This window comes from Arachis stenosperma, chromosome 5 (assembly GCF_014773155.1).
Source record: "Arachis stenosperma cultivar V10309 chromosome 5, arast.V10309.gnm1.PFL2, whole genome shotgun sequence".
NCBI lineage: Eukaryota > Viridiplantae > Streptophyta > Magnoliopsida > Fabales > Fabaceae > Arachis > Arachis stenosperma.
In genome coordinates this window covers 31,786,539-31,798,337 of record NC_080381.1, presented here as the reverse complement: position 1 = coordinate 31,798,337, position 11,799 = coordinate 31,786,539, and the positions used below count along the sequence as shown (strand labels likewise).

At 34.0% G+C, this 11,799-nt stretch overlaps 2 protein-coding genes across 3 annotated transcripts; both read left to right on the top strand.

Annotated features, from left to right (window-relative positions):
* The first annotated feature begins 525 nt into the window (after positions 1 to 525).
* On the top strand, positions 526 to 6,609 carry LOC130982236 (DNA polymerase lambda). 2 transcript variants are annotated; one of them, XM_057906138.1, is made up of 14 exons: positions 526 to 747; positions 855 to 992; positions 1,620 to 1,964; positions 2,245 to 2,323; positions 2,417 to 2,547; positions 2,893 to 2,955; positions 3,435 to 3,614; positions 3,697 to 3,750; positions 3,914 to 4,002; positions 4,273 to 4,363; positions 5,486 to 5,566; positions 5,906 to 5,973; positions 6,090 to 6,174; positions 6,264 to 6,609. In XM_057906138.1, exons 1-14 carry the CDS (start codon positions 625 to 627, stop codon positions 6,360 to 6,362), a joined length of 1,626 nt encoding a protein of 541 aa, XP_057762121.1. In that variant the 5' UTR covers positions 526 to 624; the 3' UTR covers positions 6,363 to 6,609. The 2 variants fall into 2 exon arrangements, with proteins under 2 accessions (XP_057762121.1, XP_057762122.1); XM_057906139.1 differs by having other exon boundaries at positions 828 to 992.
* A 1,214-nt stretch (positions 6,610 to 7,823) lies between these two features.
* On the top strand, positions 7,824 to 9,849 carry LOC130982933 (wall-associated receptor kinase-like 1). The gene is made up of 3 exons (XM_057907084.1): positions 7,824 to 8,646; positions 8,719 to 8,775; positions 9,441 to 9,849. Exons 1-3 carry the CDS (start codon positions 7,848 to 7,850, stop codon positions 9,476 to 9,478), a joined length of 894 nt encoding a protein of 297 aa, XP_057763067.1. The 5' UTR covers positions 7,824 to 7,847; the 3' UTR covers positions 9,479 to 9,849.
* Positions 9,850 to 11,799: the final 1,950 nt, after the last annotated feature.

The following is an 11,799-nucleotide window of genomic DNA, read 5'->3' as shown; positions in this document are numbered from 1 at the left end:
GTGAAGTTTGAATGATTTTGAGAGAGATTCGAAGAGAATGAGCGGTTTCGTGTAGTAATTTCGTGTTGAAGAAGAAATAACGTTTTTTCATAATGAAACTCGAATGAAGCAACGAGACATTTCGTATGTCTTTGGTGCATGGAATCACACTTCATTAATGCGTGTAAGTGAATTTGAGTTTGAGCTAACTTGGATAACTTGGATATATATTTTACATGAATGTGTAGTATGACTGTTTATTTACATCAAAATAATTATTTACTTTTTCTATTGGTTTAGTTTTTCTTTCTTTCTTTTTTTTTTTTCAAAAACAATGGGTCTGAGATTTTAAATTATATTTTTCTCATTGCATTGAAATCGGCACAAATGGGGCTGGGCCTTTGGTGATTGGCCCATCTTAATACCACATGGAAAAAATTTAAAAAGGAAATCCACGTGTCGAGTAGTAGAACAACAAGTATGAGGTTGCACCAAATGCTGATATATGAGTTGCACCCAAATAACATCCCCAAACTCACAACTCATTCACACTCCCAAGTTCATGGCGTCTTGAAGAAGCTAGAAGACGAAAGACAAATAAAACAAAAACAAACACCACCGAACAAGCCAACACCGCATGCAAAAATGGCGCCAAAAACAAAACCAAAGAAGAAGCGAAGCCCTTCCTCCGAGTCAGAACCTGATGGAATGTTTTCAGGAATGGTGGTTTTCTTCGTCCCCAAAGGAGTCCAACCACGTCGGTTGCAGGTAATTTACAACCCCAAAATCCTCATTTTGGAAAACCCTACTTTCCATGTTTCAATCATCCCCCATTTTCAATGGCAAAGTGTGTTTGTTTCTTTTCTTTTTCATAGATTTGGAAGCAGAGGTTGGTGCAAATGGGTGGTGTAATTGAGGAGCGCCTCTCCAGACGGGTCACTCATGTTTTTGCAATGGATTCTCATACTCTTCTCAAAGAACTGGACAAGGAGCGTTTATCACGTTTTAAAGGGGTTAGCTATTTTAACCTTTTCATTTTTTTTTAATTACATGTAAGTTACAGCAAGTGGTTTGAGTTTACTGTAGTTTCAATGGGGACCATGTGAATATAGTGATTGAGTGGACCGTGGAGTGAACACTTATCACTCAATATGGCCCTCCAAATGTACGTGGGACAACGCATTGATGCTCATTTGTGTCAGCAGCATCAAAATGGTTCTTTAATAATCAATTTTCTGTTCATCAAGGACCAATTTTGTGTTTTTGAGGTCTAATTTTATGGAGAAATGTAACAGATTGATAGTGAAGAGACAATTAGATGTCTGATATATCTTTGCACTAATTTGACCAATTTAGTAATATATAAATTGATGATCAATTTGATGTCAAATGCATATTCGAAGGACCAAGTAAACTTCTGATTATTTGAAGGGCTTACTCATGTTTTCAGCTGGACTCCTTTTGTTTATTTATTTATTTATTTATTTTTAAATGTATTACCTTGATGTTGTGTATGACATTGGGACATAATGGTTTGTTGTTGCATTGCAATCACAATTAAAGAGCATAGCTTACTATGCTTCTGTTAGAATGAGGAATTTGTCATCTTTAATTTTAAGGGTTAATGATGCTTGCTGCAGAAAGTTATCCTTTACCAATGGCTGGAGGACAGCTTGAAATCTGGGGAAAAACTATCTGAGGACATGTATGAGCTGAAGTTGGATCCTCAAAGTGAAGATATTCCTCATAAGCCTTTGAACCCTAAGCCAACTTATGGAAACTTGTCAAGTGATTCTCAGCAATCACCGAGTAAAAAGATCAAGTTATCTTCTGAAGAAACAAAGGTTGCAGATCTCAAAAGTAATGAAAATAAAACAGAAAATGCTCCACTTTTGTCCACAAGCACGACAAGCAGTCCTGCTGAAGTTGACAGTTTTAATTATGCAAACACGAGACGTCAAAGTCTTGAGTCCGAAAGTGAGGCAGTAAGATCTAAAAGTCTGCATTTCTAGATTATTTCATTAAAATATATTCAGAACTTTCATGTAATAGCTCTTTAAGTTAAAATGACCTTCTTAGTTCTAACAAATTAAAATTCCATAATTTTGGCTTAAGAGCCAGTGCTAATATTTTTTTTCAAAATATGCATGCACTTTCCTGCCTGTTGACAAAATGGATAATAATGCAAATGCTGATGAAGACATTATACATTTTATGTTTCTTTGTTCCTGTTGAAACTGTTCTAACAATGGGAGGGCATTGCAGTCGTCCTTGCCATACTGTCCACCTGACCTCAACAAGAATATAACAGAGATATTTGGAAAACTTGTTAACATATATAGAGGTGAGATGTGGTCATATAAATTCTACAGGTTATTATCTTATTTAACTTCTGTTATTCTGAAGTTCTTGTTTGTCGTTTTAATGATTTTGAAAGCACTGGGTGATGATCGGAGATCCTTCAGCTATTACAAGGCTATTGCAGTGATTGAGAAGTTGCCGTTTAAAATTGAAAGCACAGACCAGATCAAAGACCTGCCTTCTATTGGAAAATCAATGAAAGATCATGTAAGTGATACTTGACTACACATTTTGTCCGGATAAAGTGGCTGCTATCTTATAGTGCAATAACTTTGTTGTTGCTCTTTCCCACTAAATTTTCCTTGTTCAGATGCAAGCAATCTCTAATGGAAAAATATCATCTAGCATATGATTTTTTTATCAGTTGTGATATTTTCTTACGTGATATTCTACCAGATGCTATTTATTATTGTTGGAATAAAGAAGTATATTTTGTCTAGTTATTTTGGTGAACCATCTAAGAAGACAAATTCAGTATTAATGTGGTAATATCGACGTTCTTTTATTGTTGGTCAAGTAATAAGCTCAAGCATTTGGTTTTAATATGTGCAGGTTCAGGAGATAATAACTACTGGGAAGTTATCCAAACTGGAACACTTTGAAACTGATGAGAAGGTATTTTAACTGCAGACTCAGGTTATTTTGTGATCCCTGAAAAAAATTGTATGCAGAATTCATTGTATTTTAAGCTTGATCTTCCATATTTATTTTTATTCATGATCCTTGTTTGATTACATATTTAATATATTATCATCTCATTATTTATTTATTTATTTCAAAATAATTATATGCAAACATTTTCACGCACAAATTTTTCATGCGATATTTTATAACTAACCATCCTGTTACTGAAGTCTGTAATTATGATTGGTTACAATTTCTTGAATTATGCTTTAATTCAGTCTTCTCAGCTAATTGTGGTTTTGACTTCTGTTCTGTCTAATGTGTGCTTTATTTGTTTGGGTATATATATAGTGCATGTGTAATAGACTAAAAGGCCATGCCAGATATTCTTAAATATAATAATAACATGTATATCTTTGGCATTTTATTGAGCATGCTGCCTTCTCTTCTTTAACCTTATTTAATCATAGGTGCGGACAATATCCTTATTTGGAGAAGTATGGGGTATTGGTCCTGCCACAGCACTGAAATTGTATGAGAAAGGACACCGTACATTAGATGATCTAAGGAATGATGATTCACTTACAAATGCACAAAAGTTAGGGTTGAAATACTTTGATGATATCAGGCAACGAATTCCACGCCATGAGGTCTGATGCTACTTTCGATTCCGAAAGAAAAGAATAAAAAATAACTTTTAAACAGTATTTTATACTCTTTTTGATCTGATAGGTTCAAGAGATGGAGCGCATTTTGCAGAAAGTTGGGGAGGAAGTTTTGCCTGGGGTGAGCATTAAAATTCTTTTACTTGACTGAGTATGAGACACACGCGGAGTTTGCAGATAATTCCTATATACTCATACAGACTGATATAAGATTTTTTGATGGTCCCTCATTTTGAATTGAAGCATGATATCCAAAACTTGGTTATGGTGATCATATTGTTTAGGTTATTATTGTTTGTGGAGGATCATATAGGCGCGGGAAGGCTACTTGTGGTGACATTGATGTTATTATAACACATCCTGATGGACAAAGGTGGGGCTAGCATTCCTTTTACTTCATATAAGTTTGGTTTAAATTTGAACACACTTTTTCTTTACTGCTTGAATAGTTTCTTCTGAACTTTTAAATAGTTAGTTTAAGTCATGCTATTTTTTAGTTCATTTGTGGAGAAAGATAAACATTACTCTCTACATGAAAAGGAGAATTTGATTTGAGTGAAATTCTGCACTACTCTTTCATTTTGCATGCGTAAACCTCTTTATTTATATTTAGAGACTCAGTAGATATGTTTATGGCTTGCAGTCACAAAGGATTTTTGCCAAAGTTTGTACAGTGTTTAAAGGATATTGATTTCCTGAGAGAGGATTTAGTTTTCAGTACTCATAGCGAAGAGGTAATGTCTGCATTATTTGTTGTCTACAAATGGGAATTTAGTTTGGTAGATTTAAGCTTTCTTTCACAACACAGGAAGTATATCTTTTTTTTTTTTAGAGTGTGTGTGTGTTTGTTTTTATTTTTTATTTTTTGGGGTGGGGGGGGAGGGGGGGAGAGGGGGGTTGTATATATATGATTGAATATAGGGAAAGCAAGTTTTCTTCTACATCAAGAAAACAAAAAACAAAGTGTTTCTTCAGCTGTAAATTGGGAGTTGGGCTATTTACATCTCAACTTCTCTTTTTGTGTGTGTGTGTGTGTATGTGTGTTTTTATACCTTAAAAGTACATGAATTTTGAAAGTGAACAACTTTGCAAAGATAAAGAGGAAAGAGAGAAAATATGATATTTGTTTGAGATGAATTTAGGGATGGAAATAGGTCAGAATTTACTGCTAACAGCCTATATTGCAGCTATTTGGCCAGAGCTGGGCCTGTAGCTTACTAGAGGCTTTTCTAAATGCCCGAGCTTGGCCTGTTTGAATACTTGACCTGGCCTGAAGCCTGTTAACGAGCTTTTTAACAAATGAAAAAAATCTAAATTGTTCTAAAAATGTGAAAGGGCCTAACAACTAATGAGATACAAATAGCAAAGAATTATATATGTATTAAAGAGATTTGGTAGTCAAGTGTTTAACATAAAGGTTTTGATTTCAAACCTCATTCATAACATTTTGGTGAAAACAATATATTTTCCTTTTTTTTTTTCGGTAATTTGGTGAAAACAATATATGCATACAAAAATTTCAAACAGGCCTGACAAGTTTTGCAGACCCCTTGACAAGCCTAAGCTTGACCTTTTAAAACAAATAGGCTTTAGCATGATTCTAGGCCTGCAATTCTTTTTTATCAGGCCAGGCCCAAGGCCTTTGACAGGCTGCTTGTCCTGATTTCACCCCCTAAATTATGATACACAACCAGATAGGCTGGTGAAATCTTTTCTAGAATCTTAAAATAATTATGTCTAGACTCTAGATCTACATACTGAAAAATAAATCTGATAATTTTCTGTTTTCATATATGTTACATGTTTCTTTATGTCTGTTGCTCAGTTTCTTTGTTAACATTTCACTATGTGAACAGGGTACTGACTCTGGTGTTGACACTTACTTTGGCTTTTGCACTTATCCTGGACGGGAGTTGCGACACAGAATTGATTTAAAGGTAATTGATGGCATCTTTTTGTGTATTCTCTGATGGAGGCTCATGAGTGTCAAAACATTGTGGTTTTTCCAGAATTTGTCATTCTGTAATTTGTTGTTGCATATGTGCTGCTGCCATGCCATGCCATGGCTTTTTTTTTTTTTGGTCTAGAATGACTATTCAAACTTTAGTATTGTCTTCAATTTCTAAATTTTTGTTAAATATTTAGTAGTTACAAATTAAACATGGGGTATTGTCTTCTATCCTGTTGCTGGTTATGCTTTGTTGCTTAGCCAACTATAAGTGTATGCAAACTTTAAACGTCTCAAGTTTACACTATTGATTTTAATGTTTTGGCAGGTCTACCCAAGAGACATATATGCTTTTGGACTAATAGCTTGGACAGGAAACGACGTATTAAATAGGAGGTATGCATGCTTCTCCTTGCAGATAACTTTCCATTTCTGAAGTTTTGGCGTTTTTGTGCAGATTGTGTTTCTATATCATACGAATAATGTGCTTTTTCCCCTCGTGCTTGATGCAGGTTGAGACTGCTTGCTGAATCTAAAGGATTTCGGCTTGATGATACAGGCTTGTTTCCAGCTACTCAAGGTTCTGGAGGCAAACGGGTATGGCTTCGATTCCTTCACCCCTTTTCGGTTCTAACAATTGCATCCTCATTTGCAAGGTTGACTTATGAAGCAAATTTGTTTTGCAGGGTGCAAAAGGTATTGCAAGTTTGAAATTTGATACGGAGAAGGAGGTGTTTGATTTCTTGGGCTTTCCTTGGCTTGAACCACATGAAAGAAATCTTTAAACATTCAATGGCTTGCTGTTGGAAAGTGGTCTCCTTCCTGATTTCCATGCACCCTTTATTCTAATCTTACAGAATATGATGTATCTAATATCTAATTATCTATCCATCCAGGAGGCCTTCTTTTTTGGTGTCCGTATTGGGGCCATTTTGTCTTGTTGGGGGTAGAAAGGGAGGGGATGTCTAAAATTGTAAATATATATAAACTATATATTTTGTGTATAAAGTAGTTCAATGTGATGATGTGTTTCTTGAAATGTTAATGCATTCTGAGTTTGAAGGTTAGTTCTTTTTACTTTTTAGTTTTGTCACGAGGCCCCTTCCCCGCGGGGGAGAAGAGAAGAAGGGGGGTGGGGGGGGGGGGGGGGGGGGGATTATTTACCATTTTGTGTTGACACACATTCACCATCGGATTTCTCTTCGGTAGGGGTCTCCGGGATCCTCCTATATCCAAGGGTTATTATCCTCTTGGAAAAATAAAACATCACATACATAAGTCATAACTCTTTAGATTTTGTGTGCATGGGTGATAGACGGATAGTTGTATTAGTAATTTAGTATAATAAAAGCCTTCTCTTCTTAGGAAAAATCAATTTTTATTTAATATTATTTAAAATTTTATTTCAAAATAAATAAATGAATTAAAAATATGTCTGCGGCTCTGCCCTTGAAATATATGTTAGGAAGAATTTTAAGTGTATAAGATATACATTTTAACTGTTGATCTCAATTATAAAAAATATATATAATATATATTAATTAAAATCAATAGTTAAAATGACCGAAATATTAGTGTTTTGGATACATTAAAAACTTTTTTATATGTTAATTCTCGAGTAACATTTGTATTTGTTTGTTATGATATATGGACACGGGATATGACACCACATGAGACACGTTGATACGCGAATTTAAAATTATTATAAAATATGGGAACACAGTATATATATAAAATATAAAGTATTTTTTAGATAAATTGTAATGATATTTTGATATTTTATTAATATTAAGATATAAATAAATCTTTTAATTATTTTTAATGTTTTTTTATATTATATATATTATTTTTAAATTCATTTCAAGAATATACATTAACAATAAAGTTGGATACTTTGACACGTGATGGTATTTAGATGTATATAAAGGTGTCTAAATTATTTTTTTTACTTTTTATTAAAAAATGGTTAAATACACATGTCAAAGAGTGTAGATAAATGTCGTGTCCGAAACAAATAGAAAAAAAGTGTCCATACTTGATAGCTTGCTAGCTATTTCCCACCTAATTTATTACTTAACCTACCCTTCAGTCCCTTCTTTTTAAGAATAAAAAAACAAAACAAAACAGTACCTTAGAGCATCCATTGGAACAACTAAAAGTCAAAAAGACAAAGAAGAAGAAAAAGCAACAAAACCACTCCAAAGAAGACCCTTGTTCACATCACTTTACCAACACCAAAACCTTACTTCAACCCTTCAAAACCCTCACCAATGTCACTTTCTCTAACCATTTCTCTCTTTCTTTTCTTCCTTCAAAATTCCTATGCTAATGCTGCCTTACCAATAATCTCTGTCAACAACACCACATGTCAAACCACATGTGGCACAATACCAGTCAAATACCCCTTTGGAACTGGTTATGGTTGTGGCCACCCTGCATTTTCAAGCTTCATAAGCTGCAACCATGGAACCCTTTTGTTCTCAACTAGGACTGGCACCTACACCATTTCCTCCATAGACTACCCTAGTAACACCATCATGGTCCATGACCCTTTTATGTCAAACTGTTCCTCAATGCAAAACTCTGGTAGCTTTGGCATTGATAGTGGAAGCCCTTTTAGACTTGGCAAAGAGAACATCTTTGTTCTCCTTGGTTGCTCCACAACTTCTCCAGTTTTTGACCCAAAGGAAGATTTGTGCGACACAGGCTCAGGTACAAGAGTTTGTAGAGGGTTGTATTCTTGTAAAGGAGTGAATGGCATTGGTTTGCCACAACATGCACCAATAAACACTTGTTGTGTCTATGATTATGAAGCCAATGCAGGTTTAGGTTTGGATCTTCCTAAGCTTCAATGCTCCTCTTATGCCTCAGTGTATGAGTTTGTGGATCAAGGAGACCCTATGAAATGGAAGTTTGGGATATCATTGGTGTATAATTATTCCTATGACACTGATGATTGTAGGAACTGTGAAGACAGTGGAGGGTTGTGTGGGTTTCTAAGTTTGGATAAGTCTTTTGCTTGTATTTGCAGGAATGGTGTCAACACTACCACTAATTGTTTTGGAAGAGGTTAGAACTTACAATTTCATTTTGCTCTACCTTTATTAAGAATTTCTTAACCTGATTTTGTTTAATGATTAGGATATGCTTGGAGTGGAACAACAGCATTGAAGGTTCAAACCATGTTGGCTATTGGAGGTAATTTCTCCCATTTTTCTTTCCACCAAGAGTCTTTAAATGATTATCCCTGAGGTTAGATGATATTAGATACATTGCTCCTTAACTTTTTATTCTTATGGTTTGAGCTTCCCTTTGAGGAAGTTAATGTTCTGTTTATAAGAGTGGTTAGTGTTATAGGGGTACCAAGTGTCATATAAACTTAAGGTATAAGAGAGTTTATTGTATAGTTTAATAAACATATGGATGTTATATGTAATATTGTCCAAGCCAGTGATTGGTTGGTCTGGATTTTTTTTTTTTTTTTTTTGGGGGGGGGGGGGGGGATGGGGGAATTTACGTTTTTATTATTACCAACGAAATAGAACTTGTTTGTAAATGAGATATATGTATTTCGTAAAAAAATGCCACACATATAAAAAAAAACATACAATGGTGAATAATATATTTACTTTAAAAGATCCTGATGGGTTCATAAGTGCTGTATAGCTTGTGAAGGTATCATGATTCATGGCATTTGACATTGCATCTATCAAGACACTATTAGTGTTACTATGTTACAGTTTTAGGGCGGTATGCTCATCTAACAAAAGCTGTATTAGGCATACTGTTATATGCAATTCATATCCTCCTTTTTTGCCTTTAATTATCTTCATGTTTGATGGGGGTTTGGGATGCATTTTCAGGACTCTTGCTATCTTTGATGTTGTCACCCTTCTGGTGAAGATATAGGGTGTTTCACAAGCTCCCTCCTTGGAATGCTAAATACTGGTCACGATGCTACAGAAGTTGTTGGAAAAGTTCTCTTGTGAATGAGAAATGATCATTAGAAGCAGCTAGATTGTTTTCAGAACTTTAAATTGAGTCTGAGGCTGAGCCATTGATTAGTTGGGATGACTTGTCTCAGATTCAGATTAAGATGTAAATTACATGACAGTAGATGTAGAATCACTTGAATGCACACCCAAATAGATGTCACTAAACTTTTGTAGGACCAAATCCGATGTCTCAACTACTTCGAGGACCAACTTGGTGTTACGTATCTTTCATTTCCACAATTATTTCAATTTTTTCTTCTCGGATTATTAATAATTATTGGTGTTTGCTACGGTACGATGATAAATTCATACGTACCGATATAATAAAACGTGGATAAATAATAAAATGCCACGTGGATTACATTATCTCTGTAAGCAGTTATTTTTTTAAAGAAAATATATATCATATCAATACTTTTACTAAAATATCCTTATAATTTAGTAAAAATAAAAATATATTTCTATTTAATTTTATAAAAAGACCTAAATATCCTTTTTATATTAAACAAAAACTATTCATTCAAATTAATCAAAATTTTAAATTTAACTGACTTTAAATTTAAAACAACATCTAATTGATTAGTCATGTACAATCAATCATGTTTATACTCTTCCATAAACCCTAATTTCATATGTTCATTCATACAAAAAAAAGAACACATCTAAAGAACAAAAAATATTCAAAAGATCGGTTCTAGTGTTCTTCATCTTTTCTGGGTTTTTCTTACATCTCTCTCAATTGTCAGACTGAAACTCTCGCTGTCGCCTACTCGCGTGCGGACAACCAGTTTTCCTTCTTGTTTTGTTTTCCATAATGTACACTTGATCAGAACTGCACTTGGATTGTCTGTTTGATGTACAACATTATGGCAACATCTCTTTTAGCTTTGTGTCTTCTATTCCTGTATTGTTCTTTTTTCATCAAACTGCAATTCAAACACTCCTGCTTAGTGCTGCCACCTTTGAAATTTGCTACTAATTAAATGTAAAGTTACAACCTCGGGGTCAGGGAGGGACATCTATGAGAAATCAAGCTTTTTCTTAAAATTTCTTTTAACCAATATCTTCAACATGTTTGAGTAAATAGACCATGATCATTGAGAAATTCTGGAAGAATTTGGATTGGGATTAGGATTGGGGTTGTCCAATCCACCTGACCAAAAAAAACACACCCCTATCTGCCTGGTAATAATTATATCAGCATTGAGAATTATTTAAAGACATAATGAGTCAAGTTATGATTATTTATCTTTTAAAACACACCTACCATTTAATTCTGCATTTTTTTTTTCAATTCTATTGTTGGGTTGGTGACAAAATAAAGTAGATCATGCACTTATGACAAAGTATTATATATCTTTCCCTTATAGATTGGAGCATGTTGTGATGAGAATTGAGAGTCAATGGCAACAATAAGCTCAAGAGTTATAAGTCAGATCAGAACACAGGGGAACAAAAAAGCTTACCATAAAGCAGCCTATTATTGTTGTTGGCGTTACTACTCCTCAGTCTTCACTAGTGTCATCGATTCACTGTCATTTATTATAGAACAGACTATTATTAATTAATGATTCATCAAGTGTTGGTTTTTTACTGTTGTGAATGATCTCAGATCAGATGCAGTGTTTCATTGGTACATCCATTTTGTTTGATCTTACCCTATAAAAGAAAACATTACAGATTGTACCAATCCTGTGTATTGGAATCATGTGCTACTCTGCCTAAAAATTTTTTACCAAATTTTAAAATATTCTACTATTCATGTTAGTTGACATATTTTACATCTATATATCTCGGAAGAAGGGTGCTTTTTTTTTGATGGAGAGAAAATACTCTTGCTTTACTCAACAATAGGGTAAAATTTCAGATAAAAGAATACATTTTTTAGTGAATGAATTTTATCTTAAACATGTTACTCTAGCATATGAGCAGTTGAGCACAATGCAGCTTATGGTGCATGATGATAATAATGCAAATTGCAAAATAAACAAAAGATAAACTCAACAGTGTCACATAACAATTATCAACATCAAATGGAAGAACTTTCGATATAAAATTTCCTCAACAAAATATTAACTAAAAACAAAAGCAATTCTGATAAATTTCTTATTAAAAAGAGTTCCAAATGATCAAGCTTTTCATACATAACAACCATCCACCAACTACATCATAGCCGCCCCACTTATTATTCATAACTATCGCCAGCCACAACATAAAAAAAATAAGA

Bases quoted from the DNA above. Each gene is read 5' to 3' on its own strand.
- LOC130982236 (XM_057906138.1), top strand. From the start codon at position 625: ATGGCGCCAAAAACAAAACCAAAGAAGAAGCGAAGCCCTTCCTCCGAG. The intron at 4,364-5,485 runs GTAATGTCTGCA...CTATGTGAACAG, and splicing joins TCAGTACTCATAGCGAAGAG to GGTACTGACTCTGGTGTTGA. The intron at 5,974-6,089 runs GTATGCATGCTT...TGCTTGATGCAG, and splicing joins AACGACGTATTAAATAGGAG to GTTGAGACTGCTTGCTGAAT.
- LOC130982933 (XM_057907084.1), top strand. From the start codon at position 7,848: ATGTCACTTTCTCTAACCATTTCTCTCTTTCTTTTCTTCCTTCAAAAT. The intron at 8,647-8,718 runs GTTAGAACTTAC...TTTAATGATTAG, and splicing joins CACTAATTGTTTTGGAAGAG to GATATGCTTGGAGTGGAACA. The intron at 8,776-9,440 runs GTAATTTCTCCC...ATGCATTTTCAG, and splicing joins AACCATGTTGGCTATTGGAG to GACTCTTGCTATCTTTGATG.